The sequence below is a fragment of the Colias croceus genome, chromosome 21 (genome assembly GCF_905220415.1).
Source record: "Colias croceus chromosome 21, ilColCroc2.1".
In the NCBI taxonomy this organism is placed as follows: domain Eukaryota; kingdom Metazoa; phylum Arthropoda; class Insecta; order Lepidoptera; family Pieridae; genus Colias; species Colias croceus.
In genome coordinates, this window is record NC_059557.1 from 8540180 (window position 1) to 8565636 (window position 25457).

At 32.9% G+C, this 25457-nt stretch overlaps 4 protein-coding genes across 4 annotated transcripts in view; 2 read left to right on the top strand and 2 right to left on the bottom strand.

Annotated features, from left to right (window-relative positions):
* Nucleotides 1–11642, bottom strand: part of LOC123701395 — a 122425-nt gene extending 110783 nt beyond the window's left edge. Inside the window, exon 1 of the mRNA XM_045648848.1 lies at nucleotides 11262–11642. The gene's annotated coding sequence lies outside the window, so the exon portion shown is untranslated. The remainder of the gene's footprint in view (nucleotides 1–11261) is intronic.
* A 1209-nt stretch (nucleotides 11643–12851) lies between these two features.
* On the bottom strand, nucleotides 12852–14273 carry LOC123701426 (endoplasmic reticulum-Golgi intermediate compartment protein 2). The gene has a single exon (XM_045648901.1). The coding sequence runs from the start codon at nucleotides 14175–14177 to the stop codon at nucleotides 13020–13022; it is 1158 nt and encodes a 385-aa protein (XP_045504857.1). The 5' UTR covers nucleotides 14178–14273; the 3' UTR covers nucleotides 12852–13019.
* A 625-nt stretch (nucleotides 14274–14898) lies between these two features.
* On the top strand, nucleotides 14899–19848 carry LOC123701190. The gene is made up of 5 exons (XM_045648587.1): nucleotides 14899–15107; nucleotides 16298–16443; nucleotides 17662–17773; nucleotides 18321–18410; nucleotides 18797–19848. The coding sequence occupies exons 1-5, from the start codon at nucleotides 15000–15002 to the stop codon at nucleotides 18887–18889; spliced, it is 549 nt and encodes a 182-aa protein (XP_045504543.1). The 5' UTR covers nucleotides 14899–14999; the 3' UTR covers nucleotides 18890–19848.
* A 3277-nt stretch (nucleotides 19849–23125) lies between these two features.
* On the top strand, nucleotides 23126–25391 carry LOC123701385. Its single transcript, XM_045648833.1, has 5 exons — nucleotides 23126–23248; nucleotides 23672–23819; nucleotides 24085–24208; nucleotides 24656–24841; nucleotides 25175–25391. The coding sequence occupies exons 1-5, from the start codon at nucleotides 23178–23180 to the stop codon at nucleotides 25339–25341; spliced, it is 696 nt and encodes a 231-aa protein (XP_045504789.1). The 5' UTR covers nucleotides 23126–23177; the 3' UTR covers nucleotides 25342–25391.
* The last annotated feature ends 66 nt before the right edge of the window (nucleotides 25392–25457 follow it).

The window sequence follows — 25457 nt, forward strand, 5'->3', positions numbered from 1 at the left end:
TTTAACTGGTTGTTCTATTAAAATATAGTTTGGTTTCCAAGTAACTGATTGTTTGATTTTCCTTATGTAGTGTTATTGTCTGTGTGTTATTATTCAGAATTCCCTTTATCATTACAATAATATTTGTATAATTTATGTACATTAGTAAGCTAAGTGTTTTGAGGCTTAGGTTTATTTGATAATAAAACTGTAATATAATGAGATAGTCAAAACAGAGAGTGTAGATAACTAATGTAAGAAGCTACATAAAAAATGTTTTAGTTGCATAAGAAATAAATCTTCAAATTGAAATACTCTATTTATGAAACGTAGGTAGCTGATCATAGCTCGATGCTACTGAAATGCTGAAACATTATAGGATATTACAAATTTCATATAATATACTAGCGGTCCGCCCCGGCTTCGCCCGTGGTACATATTAACGTTTTCTCTACATAAGAACCATCCTCGTACTTCAAGGAATATAATAAAAAAAGAATTATCGAAATCGGTTCAGCCGTTCTCGAGTTATGGAATTACAACGAAAAGTGGCATTGATTTTTATATATTAGATATGAATTTCCGAGCTTGATTTTCCGTCCCAGGAGAGTTAACTCTATTCGGGCACAATAGAGAACTTTCCGTCTATGCAGACAAACGTCATTATACCTCAGTAAATGACCATAGAACTTGTACAAGAGTGTCCTTCTAGCCACAGTGTATAAATCTAAATGCGATCATGACATGTACGCAAGTAATTAAGGTGCGTTAACTTAAGCCAGAGATCGCGACAAAAACTCCGACGCACGATTGATCGCACGCCACACTTTCTGAGTAAGAATTCAGAGTCGTCACGTTATGTTAGGTGATGGAACCTTTTCTGAGCGTGTTATCCTTATCAGTTATCAGTAATGAGTAATAACGTAAATGTTTTTATTAGTAATACTTCTGGGCATTTCTTGTGCCTATTAGGCAAATCGATTAGCAGAAGATGGTACCATTACGGTTAAAGAATCCCAAGATACAAGCCATTGTTACACAATTTCGGTAATAAGGTAATATAATTGGAATTCGGCGGAGGACGTTCGGTTAAATCCCGGATCGGGATGGCGGCAATCCCGCAACAAAATCCCTTATCCAATCCTAGAATCCCTGGATCCATTACGTGCCGTGTAGACTTATGATAAATACTACGAAGAATATTCTGTTATAACTACATATTTATAAAGTCTATATTAAATATTGTGTGAGGTGTTTGGTAGTTAGTTTGTTTTTACTGCCTGGTTGGTTATGATTTTAATGGTTAGGTAACCTTTGTATGCTATGCTTAGACAGACCTGACAAGGTATTTTCATTGATGTTTATAGTCGTTGTGTTATGTTCGGTAGCCAGCTAGATATTATAATGTTCGTCACGGGGGGTCGAATGTGAGCCCAGATGTAGAGCTTACACCAAACCACTTCACATTTTTTAACTTTTGTTTTAGCGTGAAGGATTTAGGGCTGATTTTTCAATCCTTGGTTAAAACTTATTCGTAGAATAACGTATTAAACTACCATTTATGAAATGTATTCTAAGTGCCAGTATTTGACAGTTTACAGGTGACATTTTAATATTATCGTGTAATACTTTATTGGACGGGTAAGTTTTATCCAAGGATTGAAAAATCGGCCCTGAGTATTGTATAGGTGATCGGACAATTAAAGTTAATTTGAATATTCTAATTTTAATCTTGACTCAGTGAGAAAGTTGCAGATAGGCATAAAATACATAAGTACGTGCGCTAATTTGAGAGTGACAAATGCAAGGAAGAAATCCAATAAAAGAGAAACTTATGTGGAGCGCGAAAATCTAATAATAGATGTAAATCCGCAGCTTAATTTGCCACCATTGGGAATTTATACATGTAAGCCTATTTGCTTCACTTCCGTGACTGGGTTATATCGCTAACTCTGAAGCTAAGGTCATGTATTTATACGTATTACTAAGGGGATTATTATACGTAATAATGGACTGTATGAATGTAAAATATTGTTGCAAACAAACCCTTTGAAGCATTTGAACAAAAACATTGTTTGGAAGAAATAGCTTTTTAACGATGAAGTAGAAAGCTAATAGTATCAATTTATACATCTACTTTAGTTTAGTTTTATATTTCAGTGCAATAATATTAAATTGAATTAGTAAATTAATCTTTAAATGCATTTTTTCCAATAGAAAACCTTCACTATGCGATGTCTTCGTACCTATCCAAGACTTGGTATCCAGATACAGTCCAGGCTCCAGATAATAGTAATAGGTCAATTATCTTAATTAAATCGGAGAAATTAACATTTTCACTCCTTTACGCTGTTACTTTGTTAACATCTCTTATCTAGAGTGAGATTATTTCATTATTTTTAACGGTTTTAATAACACCATGAGAACCTAATTGTCAATAGACGTGCGTATCAGATAATAGTTTCCCAAGAAAACCGATATTTATAATGCGGAACGCAGAAATTGTTATTGAATTATACACAGACAGACCGTGTAATACCATGATTGGAAAGAAACATCTATCGATGGCAATCGTTCAATTTTTTCGATGTAACGTCAGCGTAAAAATATTCCTCGGATATTTGATGCGAAATTATTTACTCGATTTCTCAGTATAATATTTTTGGATGTGCAACATCTTTTGATACAAAACGCGTCACGCAAAATAGACCTTCATATTCCTTTTCCAAAAGATACATATTCCATATAAATCCAAGGCTAGTTTTGCTATACTGCTGATAAATTTATGGGAGGCATACCTATGTGATGTGTGGTGTGCGTGGAGAATGCTGATAAATTTATGCCTCCCATAAATTTATCAGCAGTATAGCAAAACTAGCCTTGGATTTATATGGAATATGTATCTTTTGGAAAAGGAATATGAAGGTCTATTTTGCGTGACGCGTTTTGTATCAAAAGATGTTGCACATCCAAAAATATTATACTGAGAAATCGAGTAAATAATTTCGCATCAAATATCCGAGGAATATTTTTACGCTGACGTTACATCGAAAAAATTGAACGATTGCCATCGATAGATGTTTCTTTCCAATCATGGTATTACACGGTCTGTCTGTGTATAATTCAATAACAATTTCTGCGTTCCGCATTATAAATATCGGTTTTCTTGGGAAACTATTATCTGATACGCACGTCTATTGACAATTAGGTTCTCATGGTGTTATTAAAACCGTTAAAAATAATGAAATAATCTCACTCTAGATAAGAGATGTTAACAAAGTAACAGCGTAAAGGAGTGAAAATGTTAATTTCTCCGATTTAATTAAGATAATTGACCTATTACTATTATCTGGAGCCTGGACTGTATCTGGATACCAAGTCTTGGATAGGTACGAAGACATCGCATAGTGAAGGTTTTCTATTGGAAAAAATGCATTTAAAGATTAATTTACTAATTCAATTTAATATTATTGCACTGAAATATAAAACTAAACTAAAGTAGATGTATAAATTGATACTATTAGCTTTCTACTTCATCGTTAAAAAGCTATTTCTTCCAAACAATGTTTTTGTTCAAATGCTTCAAAGGGTTTGTTTGCAACAATATTTTACATTCATACAGTCCATTATTACGTATAATAATCCCCTTAGTAATACGTATAAATACATGACCTTAGCTTCAGAGTTAGCGATATAACCCAGTCACGGAAGTGAAGCAAATAGGCTTACATGTATAAATTCCCAATGGTGGCAAATTAAGCTGCGGATTTACATCTATTATTAGATTTTCGCGCTCCACATAAGTTTCTCTTTTATTGGATTTCTTCCTTGCATTTGTCACTCTCAAATTAGCGCACGTACTTATGTATTTTATGCCTATCTGCAACTTTCTCACTGAGTCAAGATTAAAATTAGAATATTCAAATTAACTTTAATTGTCCGATCACCTATACAATACTCAGGGCCGATTTTTCAATCCTTGGATAAAACTTACCCGTCCAATAAAGTATTACACGATAATATTAAAATGTCACCTGTAAACTGTCAAATACTGGCACTTAGAATACATTTCATAAATGGTAGTTTAATACGTTATTCTACGAATAAGTTTTAACCAAGGATTGAAAAATCAGCCCTAAATCCTTCACGCTAAAACAAAAGTTAAAAAATGTGAAGTGGTTTGGTGTAAGCTCTACATCTGGGCTCACATTCGACCCCCCGTGACGAACATTATAATATCTAGCTGGCTACCGAACATAACACAACGACTATAAACATCAATGAAAATACCTTGTCAGGTCTGTCTAAGCATAGCATACAAAGGTTACCTAACCATTAAAATCATAACCAACCAGGCAGTAAAAACAAACTAACTACCAAACACCTCACACAATATTTAATATAGACTTTATAAATATGTAGTTATAACAGAATATTCTTCGTAGTATTTATCATAAGTCTACACGGCACGTAATGGATCCAGGGATTCTAGGATTGGATAAGGGATTTTGTTGCGGGATTGCCGCCATCCCGATCCGGGATTTAACCGAACGTCCTCCGCCGAATTCCAATTATATTACCTTATTACCGAAATTGTGTAACAATGGCTTGTATCTTGGGATTCTTTAACCGTAATGGTACCATCTTCTGCTAATCGATTTGCCTAATAGGCACAAGAAATGCCCAGAAGTATTACTAATAAAAACATTTACGTTATTACTCATTACTGATAACTGATAAGGATAACACGCTCAGAAAAGGTTCCATCACCTAACATAACGTGACGACTCTGAATTCTTACTCAGAAAGTGTGGCGTGCGATCAATCGTGCGTCGGAGTTTTTGTCGCGATCTCTGGCTTAAGTTAACGCACCTTAATTACTTGCGTACATGTCATGATCGCATTTAGATTTATACACTGTGGCTAGAAGGACACTCTTGTACAAGTTCTATGGTCATTTACTGAGGTATAATGACGTTTGTCTGCATAGACGGAAAGTTCTCTATTGTGCCCGAATAGAGTTAACTCTCCTGGGACGGAAAATCAAGCTCGGAAATTCATATCTAATATATAAAAATCAATGCCACTTTTCGTTGTAATTCCATAACTCGAGAACGGCTGAACCGATTTCGATAATTCTTTTTTTATTATATTCCTTGAAGTACGAGGATGGTTCTTATGTAGAGAAAACGTTAATATGTACCACGGGCGAAGCCGGGGCGGACCGCTAGTATATTATATGAAATTTGTAATATCCTATAATGTTTCAGCATTTCAGTAGCATCGAGCTATGATCAGCTACCTACGTTTCATAAATAGAGTATTTCAATTTGAAGATTTATTTCTTATGCAACTAAAACATTTTTTATGTAGCTTCTTACATTAGTTATCTACACTCTCTGTTTTGACTATCTCATTATATTACAGTTTTATTATCAAATAAACCTAAGCCTCAAAACACTTAGCTTACTAATGTACATAAATTATACAAATATTATTGTAATGATAAAGGGAATTCTGAATAATAACACACAGACAATAACACTACATAAGGAAAATCAAACAATCAGTTACTTGGAAACCAAACTATATTTTAATAGAACAACCAGTTAAAATGGTTAAAGTTATTAAAAACCGCTTAAAATTCCCGATAACACTATCAGAAGGACTCGTGCTACTTGGCTTTACGAGGGTAGATTAACTCGGGCCAAAATCACGGCACTATGTAGTTCTTATTTCCAGTTTTTTTATTGAACTATATGTTGATGATTTTACAGTACTATAAACAATATGAGCAATGGTATTTCCAAATCGTGTCCATTCCAGCCTTATTCTAATACCCTATTTGATTATCTACCCATAACTTGACATTGGAAGAATCCGTCCTCACTGGGATCGGGAATTGCCATTTAAGAAAGAGAAGAAGAAGAAATACCGGTTATTTGCCGGGTAGTGCCCAATGGGGTATTTAATACCCTATTGGGCACTAGGTACTTACGCATGAACTCGGTACGCATAGTAGTGTTTTTAAATATATCTCAGAAAGTATCAAATGAGATTGAATGCATTGAACAAAATTCGGTCACAGCTTATTACTAACCAAAGATCTGGTTTCCAGTAACATAATTTCGTAATGAGAAATGAAATAAATCGGAACATAATACCGTATTACAAGTACTTTAACAACAATGGGTGCGATACCAGTCATCGAGAACAAAGGCCACTCGAAACTTATGTGCATACGCCATATATTTGATTGCTCTATAATCTGTATTACTTCTCATACTTTGCTATTGGCCATAATACAATTTTATGTACTTGTATTTATAAAGGTATTTCTAAAATACCGTCATCATCGACGATATTTGAAAGGCTTCATAAATACGATAGCTGGAAGTTTTATTTGTACAATAAAATTTCTTCGCTTTTCAAGCTAGCAAGAAATTCTCGGAAACAATAACTGAAAAGTTATCTACCGTCATTTGTCAAGATGATCCACCGAGGTATAAAAAATCGCATGCGAAATTGCGTATTTATAATTGTTCTGCTAATAAATTGTAGCATGCACGACTGCACTAAAGAAATACAGATCACAATAAATCTAGACATTCTCTTCGCTCTATTGTTATATTATGTTACATATCACTGACCTCTATAGGAGGACCATTGACTTGCTCTTACAGATAAAAATAAAATAAGCGTATACTATCTTTCATCTTCATCGCGAGAAGAGAGGATTTACAATAAAATATTTAGAAAAACCTAATTTTCGGTTTATGTATAGGTCACTTTATATTGATTTCTAGCTCCATTTGTGCAGAGATATAAATAGTACTTATGTCCAATTCAATGATTCGTAAAATCAGTCATAAACCTACTAGAGACATGTGACGCATTACCAGCACTGTACTCATACCTACAAAGTACGACGCCAATAAAAGCGAGTCTTGATAAAGTATTCGCTACGGAATTTACTATTATGGCTTCCCACAAAACGTATAAGTGCCGATAAACCATCAAATTCGTGTTTTACTATCAATTCAGCGTCACGGACACGGAAGTCGTGGGATTTTTACACGAACTACCAATTTTGGGTACTCTCCAGTTGTACACGGCGTATTTTGAAATGGTTTTTTCGCTATAAACGGTATGGCGATATTTAGATTTGGGGAACGCGGCCTGGTTGAATTTGGAGGAAAATAGCTGGCCGTGACAATACGACACGTTTGTACTTTACCCCAGAATCCCAATTTATCAAAAAAGCCGCCGCGTCACGTGCGTAAACATCGATTTAGTAGAACTTAATCTGATGAAAGGTTTATATGACAATTGCTGGAAAACGAGAAAAGAATTGAACAGATCAACAGCAACTTCGTGTTTTATTTTGCTTGCTCAACATGAAGCAGATCCTTATCCGTTGCGAATGCGGTACATAGCTTGATTTTGTACAAAATGTACCAACCTCGGAAGCAGCTTTCCAATATAAAAACTCACTGTCCTTCTCTTAATTTTAACCTTGAATATTATGTAGAGGTTACTCTTATCATAAAGATAATAAAACCAGCTAAAATATTTCAATTGTAAGCGAAACGTTACTTATCAACTAGGTAGTTTACACTTACACCCATTAATGGTTAAACAAAGGTAGATTACCTACAGTATGTGATGTGGAAAAATTCGCCATACAAGGTAAAACGTTACATGCCGAGCTGATGACGTCTTCAAGATTAATTGTTAATGATATGTCACCGTTGCTGGTGTTAGTCATGTCCTAAAGGTACTAGGTTTGATTGTGTATTATTACTTTGCTTTATATTCTGTTACTGCTTTGCTCGTCAAAATTGTGCCGTTTAGCCCAAATCGTGCTAAATCTTTATTCCGCAAACAGACCTGCTTTTACAAGTATTGTTTGTTTCTTTGGGATAAGACTTTTTTATTGTTTCTACTACATCGATTATTGTTATAAATTGGGTTCGAAATACTGAAACCCAGTTTAAATCAGTAAACATTATCGTATCAGCCGTGGGACGTCCACTGCTGGACAAAGGCCTCCCTCAAGGATTTCCACCACAGTCCACAACCGGTCAGTAAACATATTATCATTGTTATTTTGATTTTTACATTTACTTACTTCAGTATTCTCTTTTAGCTGATTAAATGTAATTAACTATTTACTATCGCGATTAAGCATTTCGAGCACTGGTATCGAAGACGAAGGCGTAGTAAAGGCTCTTTATTCTTATCCAGGCAAACCAAAACTGTTGCGGAAGACTTAGTTGCAGGCAGCCTGCTGTTAGCAGAAAATTATGTTCCTACTTGATACTAACGTAAATTGAAACAATAGACGTGGGTTGAATGAGTTACGAATGAAAAGCAGCTGCAACCTTATTCTAAACAACTTATTGACAGTTTACAAGCAGGATGCGGGTTGAAGTTCCTACTTGTCTAGACATCTGATCCCTCCACCAGAGAGGGTATTGTTTCACGTATAGTGTCAGATTTTCAAGAACATAGTCTATAATATTGATTTTTTTTGTACGCGTTAAATGATAGAAAGCTAAGTCCATTATTTTGCCACTTTTTGTCTGTTATTTTAAGACTTAGATTTCTTTTGACTCAACTTGCTCTTAGAAATAATCTATATTAATATTGCTAGTATACCTAGTATTATATTATCTGTGCTAATATTATAAAGCTAAAGAGTTTTTTTTTGTTTGAACGCGCTTATCTCAGGAACTACTGGTTTTATTTTAAAAATTATTTCGGTGTTAGATAGCCCATTTATCGAGGAAGGCTATAGGCTATATAGCATCACGCTTAGACCAACAGGAGCGGAGCAATGCGGGTAAAACAGCGGGGCATAGCTAGTGTGAAGTAAAATTAATTAGGCATTTAAATGCAAAACTCAAACATTCAATTAATTAAGTATAGGAAACTGATGTCTGATACAAGTTAAACTAATTTTGCATAATTAATCAGTTCAATGAATTAGTAACATATATTCGGTGATTTAACTAAACGTTATCATACATTTCGTTATAAATAATTAATTCATCAGATGAGTCATAATATCATTAAATATGCAAGACTAATTTTTATAGGGTATTCCGGTTTTGTGACTGATTTGCTTTCTTCTAATATTAGATCGGTGCTTCGGTTAGATACCTAGGTACATTACACAGTGCTTTAGAGAAAGGATGGACGAGGCATTGGATAATATAGTCTATGCTCAAGGTACAAAGTAGAGAGTAAAGACCATAAACTACCTAGGTAGGTACCTTATTTTTTAAGCGCAAAATATTAAAGAGATTTGAACTTGGAACGCTTAAGTGAAGCCAAAAACTATAGTGATTAATCATAAAAAAGATGAAGTAGGTACTTACCTACTACCTAGCTGTAAATTATTTTTTTATCAAAGTTTCGTAAAACGTCAACACAAAGGAAAGTAACATTTCAAAGTAAATTAAGACCCTTTTACTCGCAGGTGGCTAGAATCAACAAAACTTTGTAAACAGTTGAGATAAGAAACCCAACGTTGAGTCACAACGACCTTGAGTTGTCGTACAAAAACTGTCATAGGTAGGTACAATTAGTTTTTTTGGAAGTAATAAAAGCAGAGCAACATGAATTCGTTTCCTTTCTGGTTGGTTTTGTGTCGAAGTCATGCCTTATTACGTTTTGATGAACATGACTTAAAATTCATAAAATATTTATTTTGCTAGTTGTGTGTGGTTACGAAACTATTTACCTACCTAGGTACTTAAAAGACATTAAAAGTCCATCTAAATATTTAACACAAAATGCAATAAAATTGTGCATTCAATGAGATACCCTGTGGAGATACCGTTATCTTTCGCCCATAATTATACGTCATTAGTTTTAATTATCTGCAAACAATTCCTTATCTGTCAACTAACAAATCGTGCTATTTTTAAAAATGGAACATTTGGAATTCGGATTTCAGTTTTCGGTTTTCGTCTGTACTCTGTTCTTGTTCTGTGTCGTCGTGTATTCAGAAGTTAAAGTTTGTTAGACGATGTTAGACATGATCACATGACTATTGGATTTAGTGTGGAATTGAAACCTGACATATTTTTTCAGTTAGACCGCAGTCGGTGTGGGAGAACCGGCTTGACGGGGGAACGGCAAGTCAACAGGTAGGGTATAGGGCACTGACCTACAGTCGACGATGCTATGAATGGCAACAGAAAGTTCAGCTGATGGAATTAAACAGGATTAGGGAATCCTGTTTGAGTATTTTTAATTCTCTGTAAAATTTTATTTGGGGTTTCTTTAGTTAACTGCCGCACGTATTATAGGTTTTTTGTGGGAGGGGAGGGGGGAGGAGGAGGGGGGGACCCTCCCCCCAAAAGGGGAAAGTTAGGAAACCAATAGTTTTGGAGAAAAATCAATTTTCCTATTCTAACCTCAAAATGTATGGAATTGGTGTTAAATCATTTTAACTAAGCATTAGACGATAATAACAAAAAATTTACGATACATAAATACAAACAAGTTGTGTAAGCCTACGCAGTTTTTTTATTTGAGTGGGAATCGCCCTAAAGTAGCTTCTGGCACTCGCCGGCCGCTGCCGCGGCACGCTCGCTTCGCTCGCTCGGCTCGTGCGGCAGTTCAAGAGTTAACCTAACACGCTCGTCGCTTCGCTCCTCGCTACCTATTTGGATATTAAAAATAAAACTTTAATAGTTTTTTAACCTACTTACGTAGATTTTTTTTTTTGTTTGAGTGGGAATCGCCCTAAAGTCGCTTTTGGCACTCGCCGGCCGCTGAGTAAAGTCACAGTACAGTGAAATGGAACGTCTTGGTCCGCTTTTTTTGCACAACAAAACGGATAAATGCGCTTTTTTCGCACAAAAAATTATTAACTTTAAAAATTAATAACTAAAAAACTACAAGTTTCCTAACGATAATATTTTGGAATTACAATCTTACATTTCCTAGCTAACTAACAATATAAATATTTCCAACAAATTCGTGCGGCAGTTAACTAAAGCCAACCCTTTTATTTCATTTAAGTTAGATAAAGTTCTATCAACTGCGTGGATTAAGTCGTTGCTCTATTGTGGCTATTTCTTTTACCTATTTGTTAAGTTAGACGTTATTCAATGTCAACCCTAAATGCAGACTTCATTTGCGTGGATATCGAGTGTATAATCATATTCAACTTATCGTTCATTATATTATGTGCAAAATAATTATGGTAAAAAGTTAACTGTAATTGGCAAAGTTAATAAGTAGGGTAATATCGAAAAGCCACTCACCTTCTTGCAACTGAACGCGAAACGCGTTGTTTCGAGTTAGTTGCCAGCCGTGTCCTTATGAACCAAAAGGTCTACTTTCGCCGATGATCGTCAGACCAAAGCATCAACCATATACGGCCCTCTCTCGTTAGGCGAACTTATTACGCTCAACAAAACAGTAACGTTCAATTGAAACGGTAAATTGCAATTGCAAAAAAATACACACAGCACAAACACTAAACGACTCAATCACAAAAGCACCGCACTCATATTTTTGAGGTTATAAAGTAGTTTTACAACTCTGGGCCGCTGGAGAAAAGTTCAAAACTTCGGATGTCGGAATAGGTACGTTTGAAATCAACGACACAACTTGTTGGGGCGATGCCGCCGCGCAAATGGCAGCGTCTAGTCGGCAGTCGCAACTTTGCTTTCGTCTCGACTCGGTGGTCGCGCTTTGAGAAGAATGAACGAAAAGGACACATAATATAATTAGCGCTTGGGCTAGAAAGAGCGCGAAATATGACCGTTCACCATAGGTGCCATCCTGCCCCCTTTCCCTAGATGTGAAATAAACTTTTTAGCACCTGTATAAATCACACGACTAAATAAATAATAATTAAATTTATTGTTTCGTATTTACTTCAAAAATGTAGGCTTTACTTATGTTTCTAACAGTTATAAAAATAGTGTATTTAAAATGTTGTTAATAATGAATTTATCATTATTTATACCTATATCACTAAGCAATCAGATATGTAACAATTTTGCGAATAATTGCTGATGGAAAATGATTACCCTATTAATCAGAAAGAGCTACTTATGTACCTATGTATTAAACTAATGAATGTAATTTTAGGACAAAAAAAATCTCCTATATTTAAATAAAAATAACCAACTTAGTATAAAGTAATTATAATTGTATTTTGATAAATTTAATACCAAATTATATTTAATATATTAGCATATTTAACTTTAAAAAAAAATAAGTTTAATGATTAAATTGACTTGTAACAGGATGGTTAACAGGTCAGAAATTAAGATTAGGTACTTTTATCACATAAGGTCAGAGGTACGTGCCAGGGTTATAATTCAGCTAAGCATTTAACATATTATTTATTTATTACCGTTACGCAATATAAATTACTGTATACATAGTAAGTAATGAATCTTAAATACATAAAAGAAAAATATATTTAAATATATCAGACTTTATTTATTTAACAATTGAAATTAATTAATATTAATTTCTTTTTACATGATTCAATTACAAATTGGGCATAAAATATTTATTCTAATTGGAATTCAATTTACTAAAATATGTATATTCAAAAAATAAATAAGAAAATTGTGCTTTGCAATATGTATGTAAGGATATATTATTGTAAATTATAGTCAAGCAAAATTGTAAGCATAAAATAATGTATCACAATGTTTTTTATCAGTTTTAACAATTTTCTTTATGTACCTATTATTATTCATTTATTATAACACAATATGTACTGAAACTTTAAAAACACATTTTATCAAATAAACAACATAATTTGCTATTTGCCACCTTTGTACATTTTATATACTTGGCGAAATCTTATCTTGAAAATAAAATAAATCAACTCAATTTAAAATACCAGTATTTACATTTAATTCTTACGAATACCAGTAAAAATACAATGATTATTCTATATATGATAACTGAAGAATGTCACAATAATACATTTACAAAATCTCTTTTATGTACAGAAATTATTCATTTTATGCTTAAAACCTAAATTTCAATAAATATCATTGTCTTATTAAATGTCCGTCAGGAATATCTAGATTTTGTGCTACTAGTAAAGGATTTAGTTGTACAGGCATTGGCTTCTCATTTATTCGATGATAAACATCAGGAGCAGCTTTTTTCACAAATGCAGTTCTTACTGTAAGCACTAATGTGTTAATAAAACCCATAATAACATATATACCACCTATAATCGAAAACAGTCTTAACATAAATTGCAGAAGATTTTCTCTTTCTTGGTACACTTTAATTTTTAGTGCTGCCATATCATACTTGAAAAATAGGCCGGGAACACCATGAGAGCCTCTAGCGTGACTTATTGGTCTCTCCAATTCCTTAACAGAATATTGGAAAGTCTTTATTGACTCAAATGTAGTATCCACATCTGTTGGTACAACTTCTATGAAGTATTGATAAAGCATGTTTTCATCATTGGTGATCTTTTCATCACCTTCTAGTGGATAAATAACCCCATTGGCTGGACTACCAAAGCTGAGTCTGTGTATTCTGTGACTAAAATTTTGTGGTGTATCGTCAAACAACATGTTTAAATGAATGTGACCCCTCGGTAGATGTAAACTTTTTCCAGCTGTTATGTGAAAGTTGCCAGCTACTTTATTTAATGTAAGAACTCCATGAAGCCTACATGCATCTGGTCGACGATTTGGTTTCGTTTTTCTGGGCGGTATAGTAGCTCTCACAGATCCATGGCCCTTCTTCCAAAGTAACTGCCACAGTGAATGGTATTCCTCTCTCAAATAAGAATTTATATATTTTACTGCGTCAAATGCATCCTGTTGTTCTTGAGTCAGCTCAAACCACGTATCCTCTTCCTGTAATTCACCAAAGCCAAACACGCTTTGGGACGTGGAGTCCAGAATATCGGCTCCTAAGTTAGAACATGGCATTGCCACTGTAATGTCAATATTTATACGAAGTTTTTCATCCATATCTGTATCTGGCATGAATTTAAACACTAAATTGCTATCTAGAAAATAACTAACTTCACTGTATACTAGGTACATTATAATTATAAAGCTTATTATCGAAAACGTCCCTCCTACCGGTGTACTATCCACGTATTCATCAGGGACTTTTGCAAACGCATCCAACTCTTTTACTTTATCTATAACGGTTTTCTTGCCACGGTATCTTATCATTGTTTTGAAAGTTTGTTTATCACAGAAATTAAAATAACTATATCGTTGCAATTTGCAAATACACAACAAGCAAATCGAGACGTGTTCCTTGAGAGTTGAGATTAGTCAATTGTCATTTGTCAATGTCAAAGTGATGTTTAAAATTTGTCAATAATGATGGAAATGTGACATCTGGGTGACTGGTGACACATCCGGGAATCAAAGAGCAAGATCAAAAAAAATCTATAACAAGTTACAGGCAGAATTCGTCCTCACTGGGATCAGGAATTGCCATTTAAGAAAGAAAGAAGAAGAAGTTTAGTAAAAGCAACTGAAATTTCTTTATCACTAGAAGAACCCTGCACAGAAATAGTATTACGGGCGCGACATTATCCATGCGCAGTAATCCGCTCCACAAAGGCTCCACACAAGCTCCACACCTTCACTCGTCGGCTATTATAGGCGGTTACCACACTAGGTGCAGACGTATCGCAAGCACTTGCGGCAAATTCCTTTTGATTTGTGAAGAAATCAATATTTGATCGGATCGGCTACAAGCTTAGAGCATTGCTACAAGCGCTTGCTAGCCATCACAAAACTTTTGAATTTGATACGGCTAGGTTGAGGAATGAGGTTTGGCCAAGGTTTGGCAAGCGTGCGAACGCGGCAAAAACAGCTAGTCTTGACATCATTTGACACTTGACATGACATTTGACTTTAATGTCAAACGTACAGTGTCATGTTTTTAAGTAGAAATTGACGTATACTATTAAAATTTCGTTTTCATTGCGAACGACGGATATCATCAATTTCTATTTATATCGGCAAAGTAACAAAATATTTATGCAGTCGGACGGTGAAAACTGTACGTTGCATACATGCTTCAATTTCGTAAAAAGTGCAGTCATGGGGTGCTGTTATAGTATATGCCACAAAGATTCAGATCCTCAGGTATTTTGACTAGATTTACACATGTAGATCCCCTATTTATTAATACTACTATGTATCTATCACCTACCTACTTATTGTAGTAATCGCTATTGTGCAAATGTTGATACTGTTGTTATTCATACGAGTTTTTGCACTTCCGTCAAACTGTCAGTAAGGCAAGAGCATTGTTATCATTATTTCCCAGTTGATTGCCTTATTATCATATACTAACCATTGAACCTGGAACTGTTTTAAAGTCAATGATATTCCTCCGTTTAAATTGTTTCTCATGCACTCCAACTAGTTAGTTACATGTTACAAAGAACTTTGTTATGAATCATTATATAAAAGTACAGGTTATTGGAATTTTTATTGTGATGTATTGACACCGATTCTTACTTGTTAATAAGTGGGGCAATTAAATAAGGTTAAAGACTTAAATAAAGTGGACATAACTAAATCAAATTAATTAACAACCTTGAAGTGCAGGTTTATTTATATATATTATATACTGTGATGTAAAGTTAAGGGCAATTTACTGTGTATTGAATATTTTTATATATACAGTGGATTGTTTTGATGAGTCATTCCCCACGCAAATATTATACATGTAATGTTTGTAACATTATCATTACTATTGTATTGTTGTTGATTTTTATATCTTTGTTCCATATTTCTGTTATGTGAAATGATTGTGTATATTATGGTAATATGGTTTTTGTTTATTTATATTAAAATTTCAAGTTTGTTTCTCATAGAATATTAGTATATTATGTAGTTTGACATGCATTTTCTTCATATTTCATAGTAAATTTTTCCACTGTCCATATTTTCCATGGTCACTAAGCTGTTTAATGAAGTTGGTGTTTTATTCTTATTGGATTCAAATGCACATAGCAAAATCATAATTTATTAAATAATAATGATTTGTTATATTTCTGAAGTTTCAGATGACTCTGGCACATAATTATATGTTCTATTCTTACAAAAAATAATAACCTAACACAAGAATATTCATTAATTTTGTTCTGTGTATGTTAAAAATTTAAAACTTTTGTGGAACACAAATGACTACTAAAAGTTTTGTTTACAATATTTTATCACTATATATCTTCACCTATTGCATAAAAAAACTTTTTTCAGATTTTTTTGAAATGAACATGTGAACATTTTTCATTTGTCCGATTTAAATATCATTAACAATGTTCCAGGAAAATGTAGTGAACGAACGGACGCACCTCCTAGAAGTGCCTGAGCAGCAACAGGAGACGCCGTCGCCGACGACGTGCGCGTCCACGCCGCCACGCAAGCCGGACGAGCAGAGCGCACTCAATAGAATATTACATGAGACTGCTACGTGAGTTATTTTTTACACTTTTAAACAATACTTTTAAAACATTTTTTTGTATGTACATTATTTGATTCCAAATAAATTGTACACTAAAAACTACTTCTTGAATCACTCTTCAAAAAAAACATCTAAATCTGTTGCATAATTATGAAGATTTTGATTGCGTACAGGCACAAAGACGGCAGAAAGCGCCTTTGTTTTATATTATGTAGTTAAGTGTAGTGAGGAAACAGATTTCTATATTTATCATTTATTTGAAAGCTGGTTGCTTATGAGATCACTAATCATTTTGATACAGATCTTACAAGATGTTTTTAAGCATGCTTCCATTAACTTTACATCTCTAATTGATGTCTGTTTTTATAATATGAATGTCATGACCTACTGATGCAAGATATAAAATGTATTAGCCAAAAAACATAATATATTATGTATATATTTTTTGTATTAAATATTCATTTGATTTTAAAGACACAAGAATGCTTAATAAATCATAGTAATAATATCTTCGTATAGATCTATTATCAAAAACCTGATAATTCAGTTTTAATCTTGTACAAAGTCACTAGAAATAATTTTTTTTATTGCATAAGCACTGACGAAAAGTTCTATGTATAATGTTTGATCTAGACAATATTGAAAAAAATTGCAGTTCCTGTTTATTATCAAGACAACACCTTGAATTTAAAATGCATAATATTTTCAATAGATATACTTATCATTTTTTTATTATTTTCATCATATTAGAATACAATATATTATATGACATTTTGTTTCATCTAATATTGGAAATGGCCAGACCAACTTTCACTTGTATAATATGATATTTTTTAGAACTATAGTTACAGCCTCATTTCATGTCGATAAAAACAAGTATTTTTAAAAACTCTATATTATACAAATAAATTACAATTTAAACTGTATAACATAGTAATCGAACTTGTTGAGGAATTGAATTATACTAATGAATGATTGTCCTACTGCCCTAGTAGATTAGATTTAAACAATGTACATATTATTTTTTAATTACAATGTCTTGTAGAGTTAATTTTTCTGTGAATTTACTATAATTCAGCGTTATTTTAAATGCATTGCAGGAATGAAATTCAATAATTCAATTACTGGACTGGGCAAAAAAAAATATTTTCCAAATTTTCCGCTATATATATTTAAAATATAATGTAATTAATATATTTTCTGCAGTATTCAATATAAAAATTTCAGTAACGTGATCGACGTGGGCGCGCTAGGCCCGTACTCGCTAGAAGCGAATGCGTACAGCGAGCGTGTGCGCGCATACACTGCGCGCGCAGCTGCTGCTGCGTTACCGCCTCCTGTAAGTATATAGTACACTAGCTAGATCTCGTGGCTTCACTTGTGTGGTATCCAAGCGAGTTTACAGAGGCCAATTTTCTTAAAAATACCATAATTTTGTAAGAGCTACAAACATACATTCACATATTCTTACAAAGTTTCGCACTAATCATATTTATTTGAAACTGAATTTCTTTTTTGTGTGGTATAGTCCTTTGAGCGAAGAAGGCTATAATATATAGACTACATATAAATTTATAAAGAATAGAAAAAATTCGATATCGATGCGGGACTCGAACCCGCATCCTTTCGCGCCATTCCGGGGCGGATGCCTGACCTATTTAGACAGAAAGACGAATTATATTTTTTGGTTTTATGGCATTCATTTGAATTCCATATAGACTACATTACAACATGCTTCAATAAATTAGTATTACCGTAGTGGCCCGGTGTAGTAAAGACAAATGTTGTTGTGCGGTATAACTAGTAATTACATATATATGTTTGTTGTATAATCTATGTTTATTTTTTGCACATATTATTAACTTAAAACTATACTTCATTTCCAGGTACCTGCAAAATTGTTAGCGGACGTACCACCGGCGGCATCCAAAATAATTCTCAACGGACCACCACCTGAAATCTCTGACAAAGAACTGGTAAGTTGTTAATATTGTGGTAGTTACAGAAATAATAAAAAATATATTTGTTACAATTTTTGTACTAATCTACTAAGTTACTTACTTTTTATTTTTTTAGTGGGTTTTGAGTTTCATTTCTGATTTAAATAAACCGACATAATTTTGATCATTAATTATAAAGAAATTTTAGTAAAGTTAACTAGATTTTATAAAACGATTCAACATCAGATGAGTTTTATCGAAAAACGTTTTTTTTTTTTTATAAATCATTAAATATTTTTACTATGGGTCAAATGAATTTTTTTTTTGTATTTATAGCATTGATTACTATTTAGTGATTTATTCTATTATTATTGCAAATTATCACAATTTATTATTATTTTTTTTTAATTTTCCCCCCACAGATAACGAACGCAGTGAAAAAAGCGGCAGCCGCTATATCGGAGCTCCGCGTGGAGCACCACGAGGACCTCGTGGTCCCGTTCCGGGTGCCCTAGCGCAGGCTGAGCCCGCCTGCTGACACTCATATATAATATAGTATATAGGTATATATTAGTATGTATGGTGAGTATGTCGCCGTTAAATTGTTAATACCGTTTGATTATTAAAATCGTGTGAAAAAATTACGTTATAAGTTGTTGTTCTATCGCTGGCTACCGGCCACTGGTGACTGCAGACTGATTGGCGAGTCGGTGGCCCGTTTGGGCCGAGCCTAAGGGTGCTTTTCCACCGCAGATGTGCGAGGATGCGAAGCGAGGGATGTGTTTGTACAGAAACAATAGTATCACTTCAAACACTAAATTAAACGATATAATTGGTTTTTACAAACATATCCGTCGCTACGCGTCCTTGCACAAGGTGGAAAAGCACTCTAACCACAGCTGACGTACAAATTTTTTTCGGACCTCAATTGATTTATTACCGACATACAAAGTCATATTCGATGATTTTAGTCGCTTGGAGACTAAAATCATCGAATATGACTTGTGTACGAATAGTTTTACCGATCACAGTTTTTCGACAATCCCCAATCTCGCGAGTTAGATTGTAATCTACCGGTTTTTACAATTTTACGGTGACACAGACATGTATGTGAGTTAAGGCTGCGTTTAAATGGAGCAAGTGCAAAGTGGAGGATAAAAAAATAGGTATTACCTATACATATAAGTAACCTACTACTATGACCTACTTTTATGCTCTTGCTCGTGTTGAGTTAGTTTTATAGAATAATCTAATACCCTAAAATCTTTTTTCTATCAATAAGTAGCAATACAGAAAATAAATTAACCTTTGGTTAAAAAAAATAAAAATAAATTCTCAACTTTGCACAAGTGTCAACGCAGCCTTAGCTAAAAGTGTATGAGTTACTAAATAGGGGGTAATATAGATATAAAATTTTAATATTGTTATGTAAATCGTGCTTAGCAGAGGCGAACTAAACCACGTTTGAATATTTTAAAAAAATATGTAAAATATAAATAACTGATTTTTTGTTTAACTTATTCTTTTAAAAACTATGCTTTTAAATAAAAAGGTAAAAAACGATATAGTAAATTGTTGAATTAGTATTTTTTTGCTTTTGACAATTTAATACATTACTTAATTTTTTTTTCAAATAAAAAAAAAAATGCAAAAATATTTTTTCATGAAAGCTTTTTCTACTATTTACTATTTTGTCGGTTTTATGATCTGACTATATATTTAACGTGGTTTTGATCGTCCCTGCGTGTAGGTTTACAAAGTGACTGTTAAAAGCTTCAAGCTTATATGTGATGGGTCGCGGGTTCGATATCTATCAACGTAACTGTAAATTGACTAGAAAACAAGTAGGAACTGCTATGCTAAAGAAAATAGTCTTTTTGGCTAGAAGATAATATTATTATGGAAAAATTGGAATAAATACATGATTTGATTTCATCAATATTAAGTACTTTTGTTAAAATTTAAAACGACCCGTAATATTTCAATGTATGTTTATTTTTCGTTAATTATTTTCTTCTTGGAATGCTTCTAATTTGTGAATATTATATTTTCATTTATTTATCAAATATATTTCTTAAAAGGATATTGGTGAAATCAAGTGATTTTAATAACATTTTTTTGTAAGTACATTATTTCCCAAAAACGAGCTTAATGGTCAGGGAAAGTTTAATAAATTAGTATAAAATTATCCCCACCTCCCCCCTTCCAAGTAAAAAAGTGTCAGTGGTTTCAATATTAAATAATAATAAAATAATCATTTGTTATGTTTGCTAATTATTCAATAAGATATTTTAATCGACTGAACTATAATATGTGAATGATATGTTTCCTGTCATTTTTTTTCATGTTAATAATAATTATTGTATTGTATGTATGTTTATTCATTAATTTCTATAGTCAAATGGGTTATAAATCCGTTTGTGAATATAATATTTAGCTTTTAAAACTAATATTTGCATCGATTTCAAGTCATATTATTTATATTAATTATATGTTAACGGCAAAAGGCATTTATTTAAGCCCAAATTTGAACTGTGACAAACACGATTAATTCGATCTCGAACCTTCTACAGATATTCTTCGATATTTGATCAGAAATAAAATGTAAGCAATATATCTCCTCTCTCTTATTTATATGTGATTAGAGCGAGAGAGTTATATTGCAATATTATTAAAAATACTTCAACTTTGAAACTAAAATTAAAAGTTAAAAGCGTAACCATTACCAAAGTCAATATATTGGCAAGTTTCACATCTTCTGGATATATTCTGTTTAGCTTATCTGACAGTTATGTTCAATCGGCCATCAGGAACGTAATTTGTAAGTTGTGAAATCATCTCAAAAACATTTAAAATTGTACATTAAATAAAAAAATTCTTTAAAGTGGTGGCTACATATTTGTAATTCTTCAACTCAAATAAAAGAGGTCGTTATATTATAATACATACCTTTAGGGCCGGCGCAGATATGGCGGAGCGCTGCGCAGCGCATTTTTCATTTTCAAACTATTATCGACATTGTCCTCATCGAAATAATATTCAAAATCAAATAACAAAAAAATATTTTCGGAGAGCATCGAAGCGATTACTTGCGAAATTTTTGAAGTTATACTTCTTTTGGCGCGATGGAGAAAATTGAATTTTTACGATGCGCGCGCACACCGACACCTAAATTTAACAGCATGAAGTTAGTTCTATGTGGTATGAAAATTGATAACTATGTTCAAGTTGTATATTCTAGTATTTTTTTCCATACGCCAAAGAAGTATAACTTCTAACGCGTGTACATAAGTACACACACTCTTTTTTTAATATTACTTCAACGAGGACAATGTCGATAATAGTTTTGACAATGAAAAATGTCATGCGCTGCGCTCCGCCATATCTGCGCCGGCCCTTATTTAAAGAAAGATTACGTGTACTTATGTATTCCAGCTGTTTATAACTTATGTTTAACACAGACATCAGACAAATTAGAACAAATATACGTCTAAGAGAAATATCAAAACACGTGTGAACATGTTTCTAATGAACTAAATGCATCGTAACGCAGTTTTCATTTTATTCCATATAATGGAAACGAAAAGATCTTTTTAAAAACAACATCCCGTTTTGACCATTTTTAAAACTAGTACTTAACGACTTTAGAACCCCTCTATTGAGCAGAGCTGCAGAGCCATTAACAAAGAGAAGTTTTGTCAAAATCTTGTCTACAGTTATTACGAAAAAAAAAATACAAACATCTCAAATCTACTTCTTTCTCACAAACTTAAAATTTAATATTAGTGAGATGTCAACATAGTGCCAATTCATGTGTGGTCATGCTACACGCTGCTTTTTGCTTGTGTGAAATGCATGAAACGAAAATGGTAACCTTTGTGAAATGAATGTATAAAGTCCACATTGACTCATAATTAAAAAAATGATTTAAGCATTATTCGAATTATAATTATAAAATATTATCAAAAATATTAAATATGCCAAGAATTATTTTTAATAATCTGTGTTTAATTCGTTGCCGCCAAAAATATAATAATTGTATGTTGAATATCAAACAATGCCTTAATGATACTGCTATTAGTTAGGTCGTATATTGAATTAATAATTTTAAACTTTGTATATAAAATTGTAAATTGATACTTAAGGGCATCATGGCATTCATACCAAGTCAGAAATATTTACATTAAAATATTTACCAAACTTTTGAAAATAATGTTTATTAAAACCAGTTAATTTTCTACCAAAAAATATTATTTAAAAATGTGTCGTGTTGCTCTTATTTTAAGAAATTTGTATATTTTTAGTTCGTAAAAAGCTAATTTTGTATAAATATTATATTATGTTCAATTCTTTGTCAAACAAATGTGTATTCGATTAAAATTATTAAAAATACATTGTTTTTTTTTCAATTGTAACTAACTCATTCAAATTTTACCTACTAAAAATGTCACGTAGAAAAACTTAAGAGAAAAGCTTGAGATAAACAAAACAACATGTTTAATGTTTATATTCGACATCATGGTCCAGAAGCAATTTTAATTAACACTAGAGGTATAAAAAATATAAACTATAAAAAATCGAAAAATTATCACTTTCCTTTTTTTTCGTAAACCAGTACAGACTATCGGCAATATGAACAATATAAAAAATCTGTTAAACCACAGTGTTAAACAGTCTATTTTATGCCATTTTTAATGTCAATTTTTTATGTAAAGTCAATCAAAATCAATAGTCATTATTTGTATTTTTATCAATACATTTTGTATTTTCTGTTTACTCAAGTTTTGTATCCAATCGTGTACAATGTCCGTTTTCGACGGCGAAATCGAATTTCAGTCTGTTTACATGGTTGATTATGCAAAGAAAAATAAACCGTAAGTATATTATTACATAATATGACATCCCTAAATAAAATCCCAACAAAAACATTTTCATTTAAAATGTTGCCAAGAGCTCAAAGCTCAAAGAAAAAGTTATTAGATCTAATATCAAACCGTCCAACTTTACATGTTTTAACTCTTAGTCTCTATAAGCTCTAACTTATCAAACTACACCTTAGCACAGAATACTTAGTTAATAGTAGCTAACTCTAACCTAAAATACTTGGCATTGCCGCTTTCTGACCAACGGGTGGTAAAATTTAATAATTCATTAGGTAGGTACCATACCATAGTTTTTGTGCCTTACGAAACGGCCAAATCACATATTCGTTACTCAACAAATGTTTGCCATGAATACGAGCCCTTCTAAAGCCGTATTTACGACGCTCTACAAAACTTCTAAAATCTAATTTACAGCAAGAGTCCTCGTCGCAAGGCAATAGACGACGATTGTCTCATCGTAGGTCTGAGTCGCGATTCTCTGAAAGCCCGTGAGGAACCACGCAAATGCCCTGATGTGCTGTGCCCTATCGATTTTGAACATTACAAGTCAGCTGTTGAGAGGGTTATGGTCTTTTATTTCTTAATAATAAAAAGTGATAGGTATCTACTTATTTTATTTTTTCAATCCCTGTATGTAATTTAGAATGTGTATATAATACTATAATGTACGTACATAATATTAATTACCTACTGTCTACTCTACCATTGTAACTTTTTTGATTTCCACACAAAAAAATAATTTCAAAGTTGGTCAACGCAAAGGTAGGTTTTCACGCAGTTCCTAAAATTATGATAAGAAACTGTAAATATTCTTTAACATTATTCAGTTCGCTGAAGATTACCCAGTAGCAACGAAAAAATACATGAGCAAGGACATTGATCCGACTCCTATAGATCATGAGATTCAGGACTTGAAAAGGACCGAGTATCTAACGAAATATTGCTCCAGAGGTAATCATTAAAAATAAAAACTATATAATTTATGAATTTTGATTAGGTTATCATTATTAACTATGTATTTTAGGTATCTCTCATAATATGCTGATGCCTGTTGCGGATAAATCTCAAATATTAAAACACACTAACTGCATATATAATACCTCCCGTAAAAGTTACCTATAAGTTTGAGACCTAGGCACCTTTTCAAGAGCGAGAACAGAGACATAATTTAACCAGAAACATTCCTTCTATTAGTTAGAACATGGGTCATGTCAATATAAAATACCTACCCCAGACTAAAAATGTAGTCGCATTATCATTACAAATTTTTGCCTAATCCAATTATATCTTTCCTTCCACATTCATTCTATTGTCGCTTTTACCAATAATCAAAAGTGATCTATGTTATTTAATTGTTTGAAAAAATAAAATAAAAAAGTAAAACATCGCTAAATACAGAACTACCCTTCATGTCCGTAAACCTGGCGCGTCGAGCTCGCGCGCTGCAGACACTCCGCTTACCAGACGACATCTACATACCAGACACTAGCCAGAAGGGGTCGTATCGACCCCCTAAGCCGGAGAAATACGCAGACCCACCAGCCGCTATGTCTATGAAACCTAAGTTCGACAATTCGTTGTCGAGTAAGTTGTGTTTAAGATTTTGGTAAACTGTTTAATTGTAAAATGTTTTATTTTTCATGTAAGTAATGCGTGTGCGTATGGTGAATCTATGATGTCATTAATGGCCATCGTCGTTTTTTTCATAAATCAACTCAATCTGTATATCTATGCAATAATGTTCATATTTATAATGAGAGTAAACATTAAACCCATAATATTATTTAAACTGAACTCCACTTAACCTTAACAATCAAACAATTAATTTATGAATATATTCCATTTATTATAAATTATGTTTAGTTAAGTTTCATTACAAGTTTAATTACAACAAACATAATTTTATTTCATTTTCAGAGGAGCTACGTCGCATCTTGCGCGTTCGCACCGGCGACACAAGTTACGGCGTCAGTCACGATCTACTAGCGCGAGTTGTGTTAGAGAAGAACCCCTTTGGACCCCCACGGGAGGAACCCAAATATGGACGGTGGAAGAATCGATACTTTTATACGTATAGATTGTAGTTTTGATGGATTGTATGATGTTGGTTTGGTAATAAAGATTTGAAATGACATTGCGTTTTTCATTTTCATACATCTTTTTATTATATAAAACACCCTTGTTCGTGCTCTTCTAAGAA

Excerpts from the sequence above, each read along its gene's own strand:
- LOC123701426 (XM_045648901.1), bottom strand. The coding sequence starts at position 14,177 with ATGATAAGATACCGTGGCAAGAAAACCGTTATAGATAAAGTAAAAGAG.
- LOC123701190 (XM_045648587.1), top strand. The coding sequence starts at position 15,000 with ATGCAGTCGGACGGTGAAAACTGTACGTTGCATACATGCTTCAATTTC. Across the intron at positions 15,108-16,297 it reads ACAAAGATTCAGATCCTCAG|GAAAATGTAGTGAACGAACG; the intron begins GTATTTTGACTA and ends ACAATGTTCCAG. Across the intron at positions 18,411-18,796 it reads AAATCTCTGACAAAGAACTG|ATAACGAACGCAGTGAAAAA; the intron begins GTAAGTTGTTAA and ends TTCCCCCCACAG.
- LOC123701385 (XM_045648833.1), top strand. The coding sequence starts at position 23,178 with ATGTCCGTTTTCGACGGCGAAATCGAATTTCAGTCTGTTTACATGGTT. Across the intron at positions 23,820-24,084 it reads ACAAGTCAGCTGTTGAGAGG|TTCGCTGAAGATTACCCAGT; the intron begins GTTATGGTCTTT and ends AACATTATTCAG. Across the intron at positions 24,209-24,655 it reads AACGAAATATTGCTCCAGAG|AACTACCCTTCATGTCCGTA; the intron begins GTAATCATTAAA and ends CGCTAAATACAG.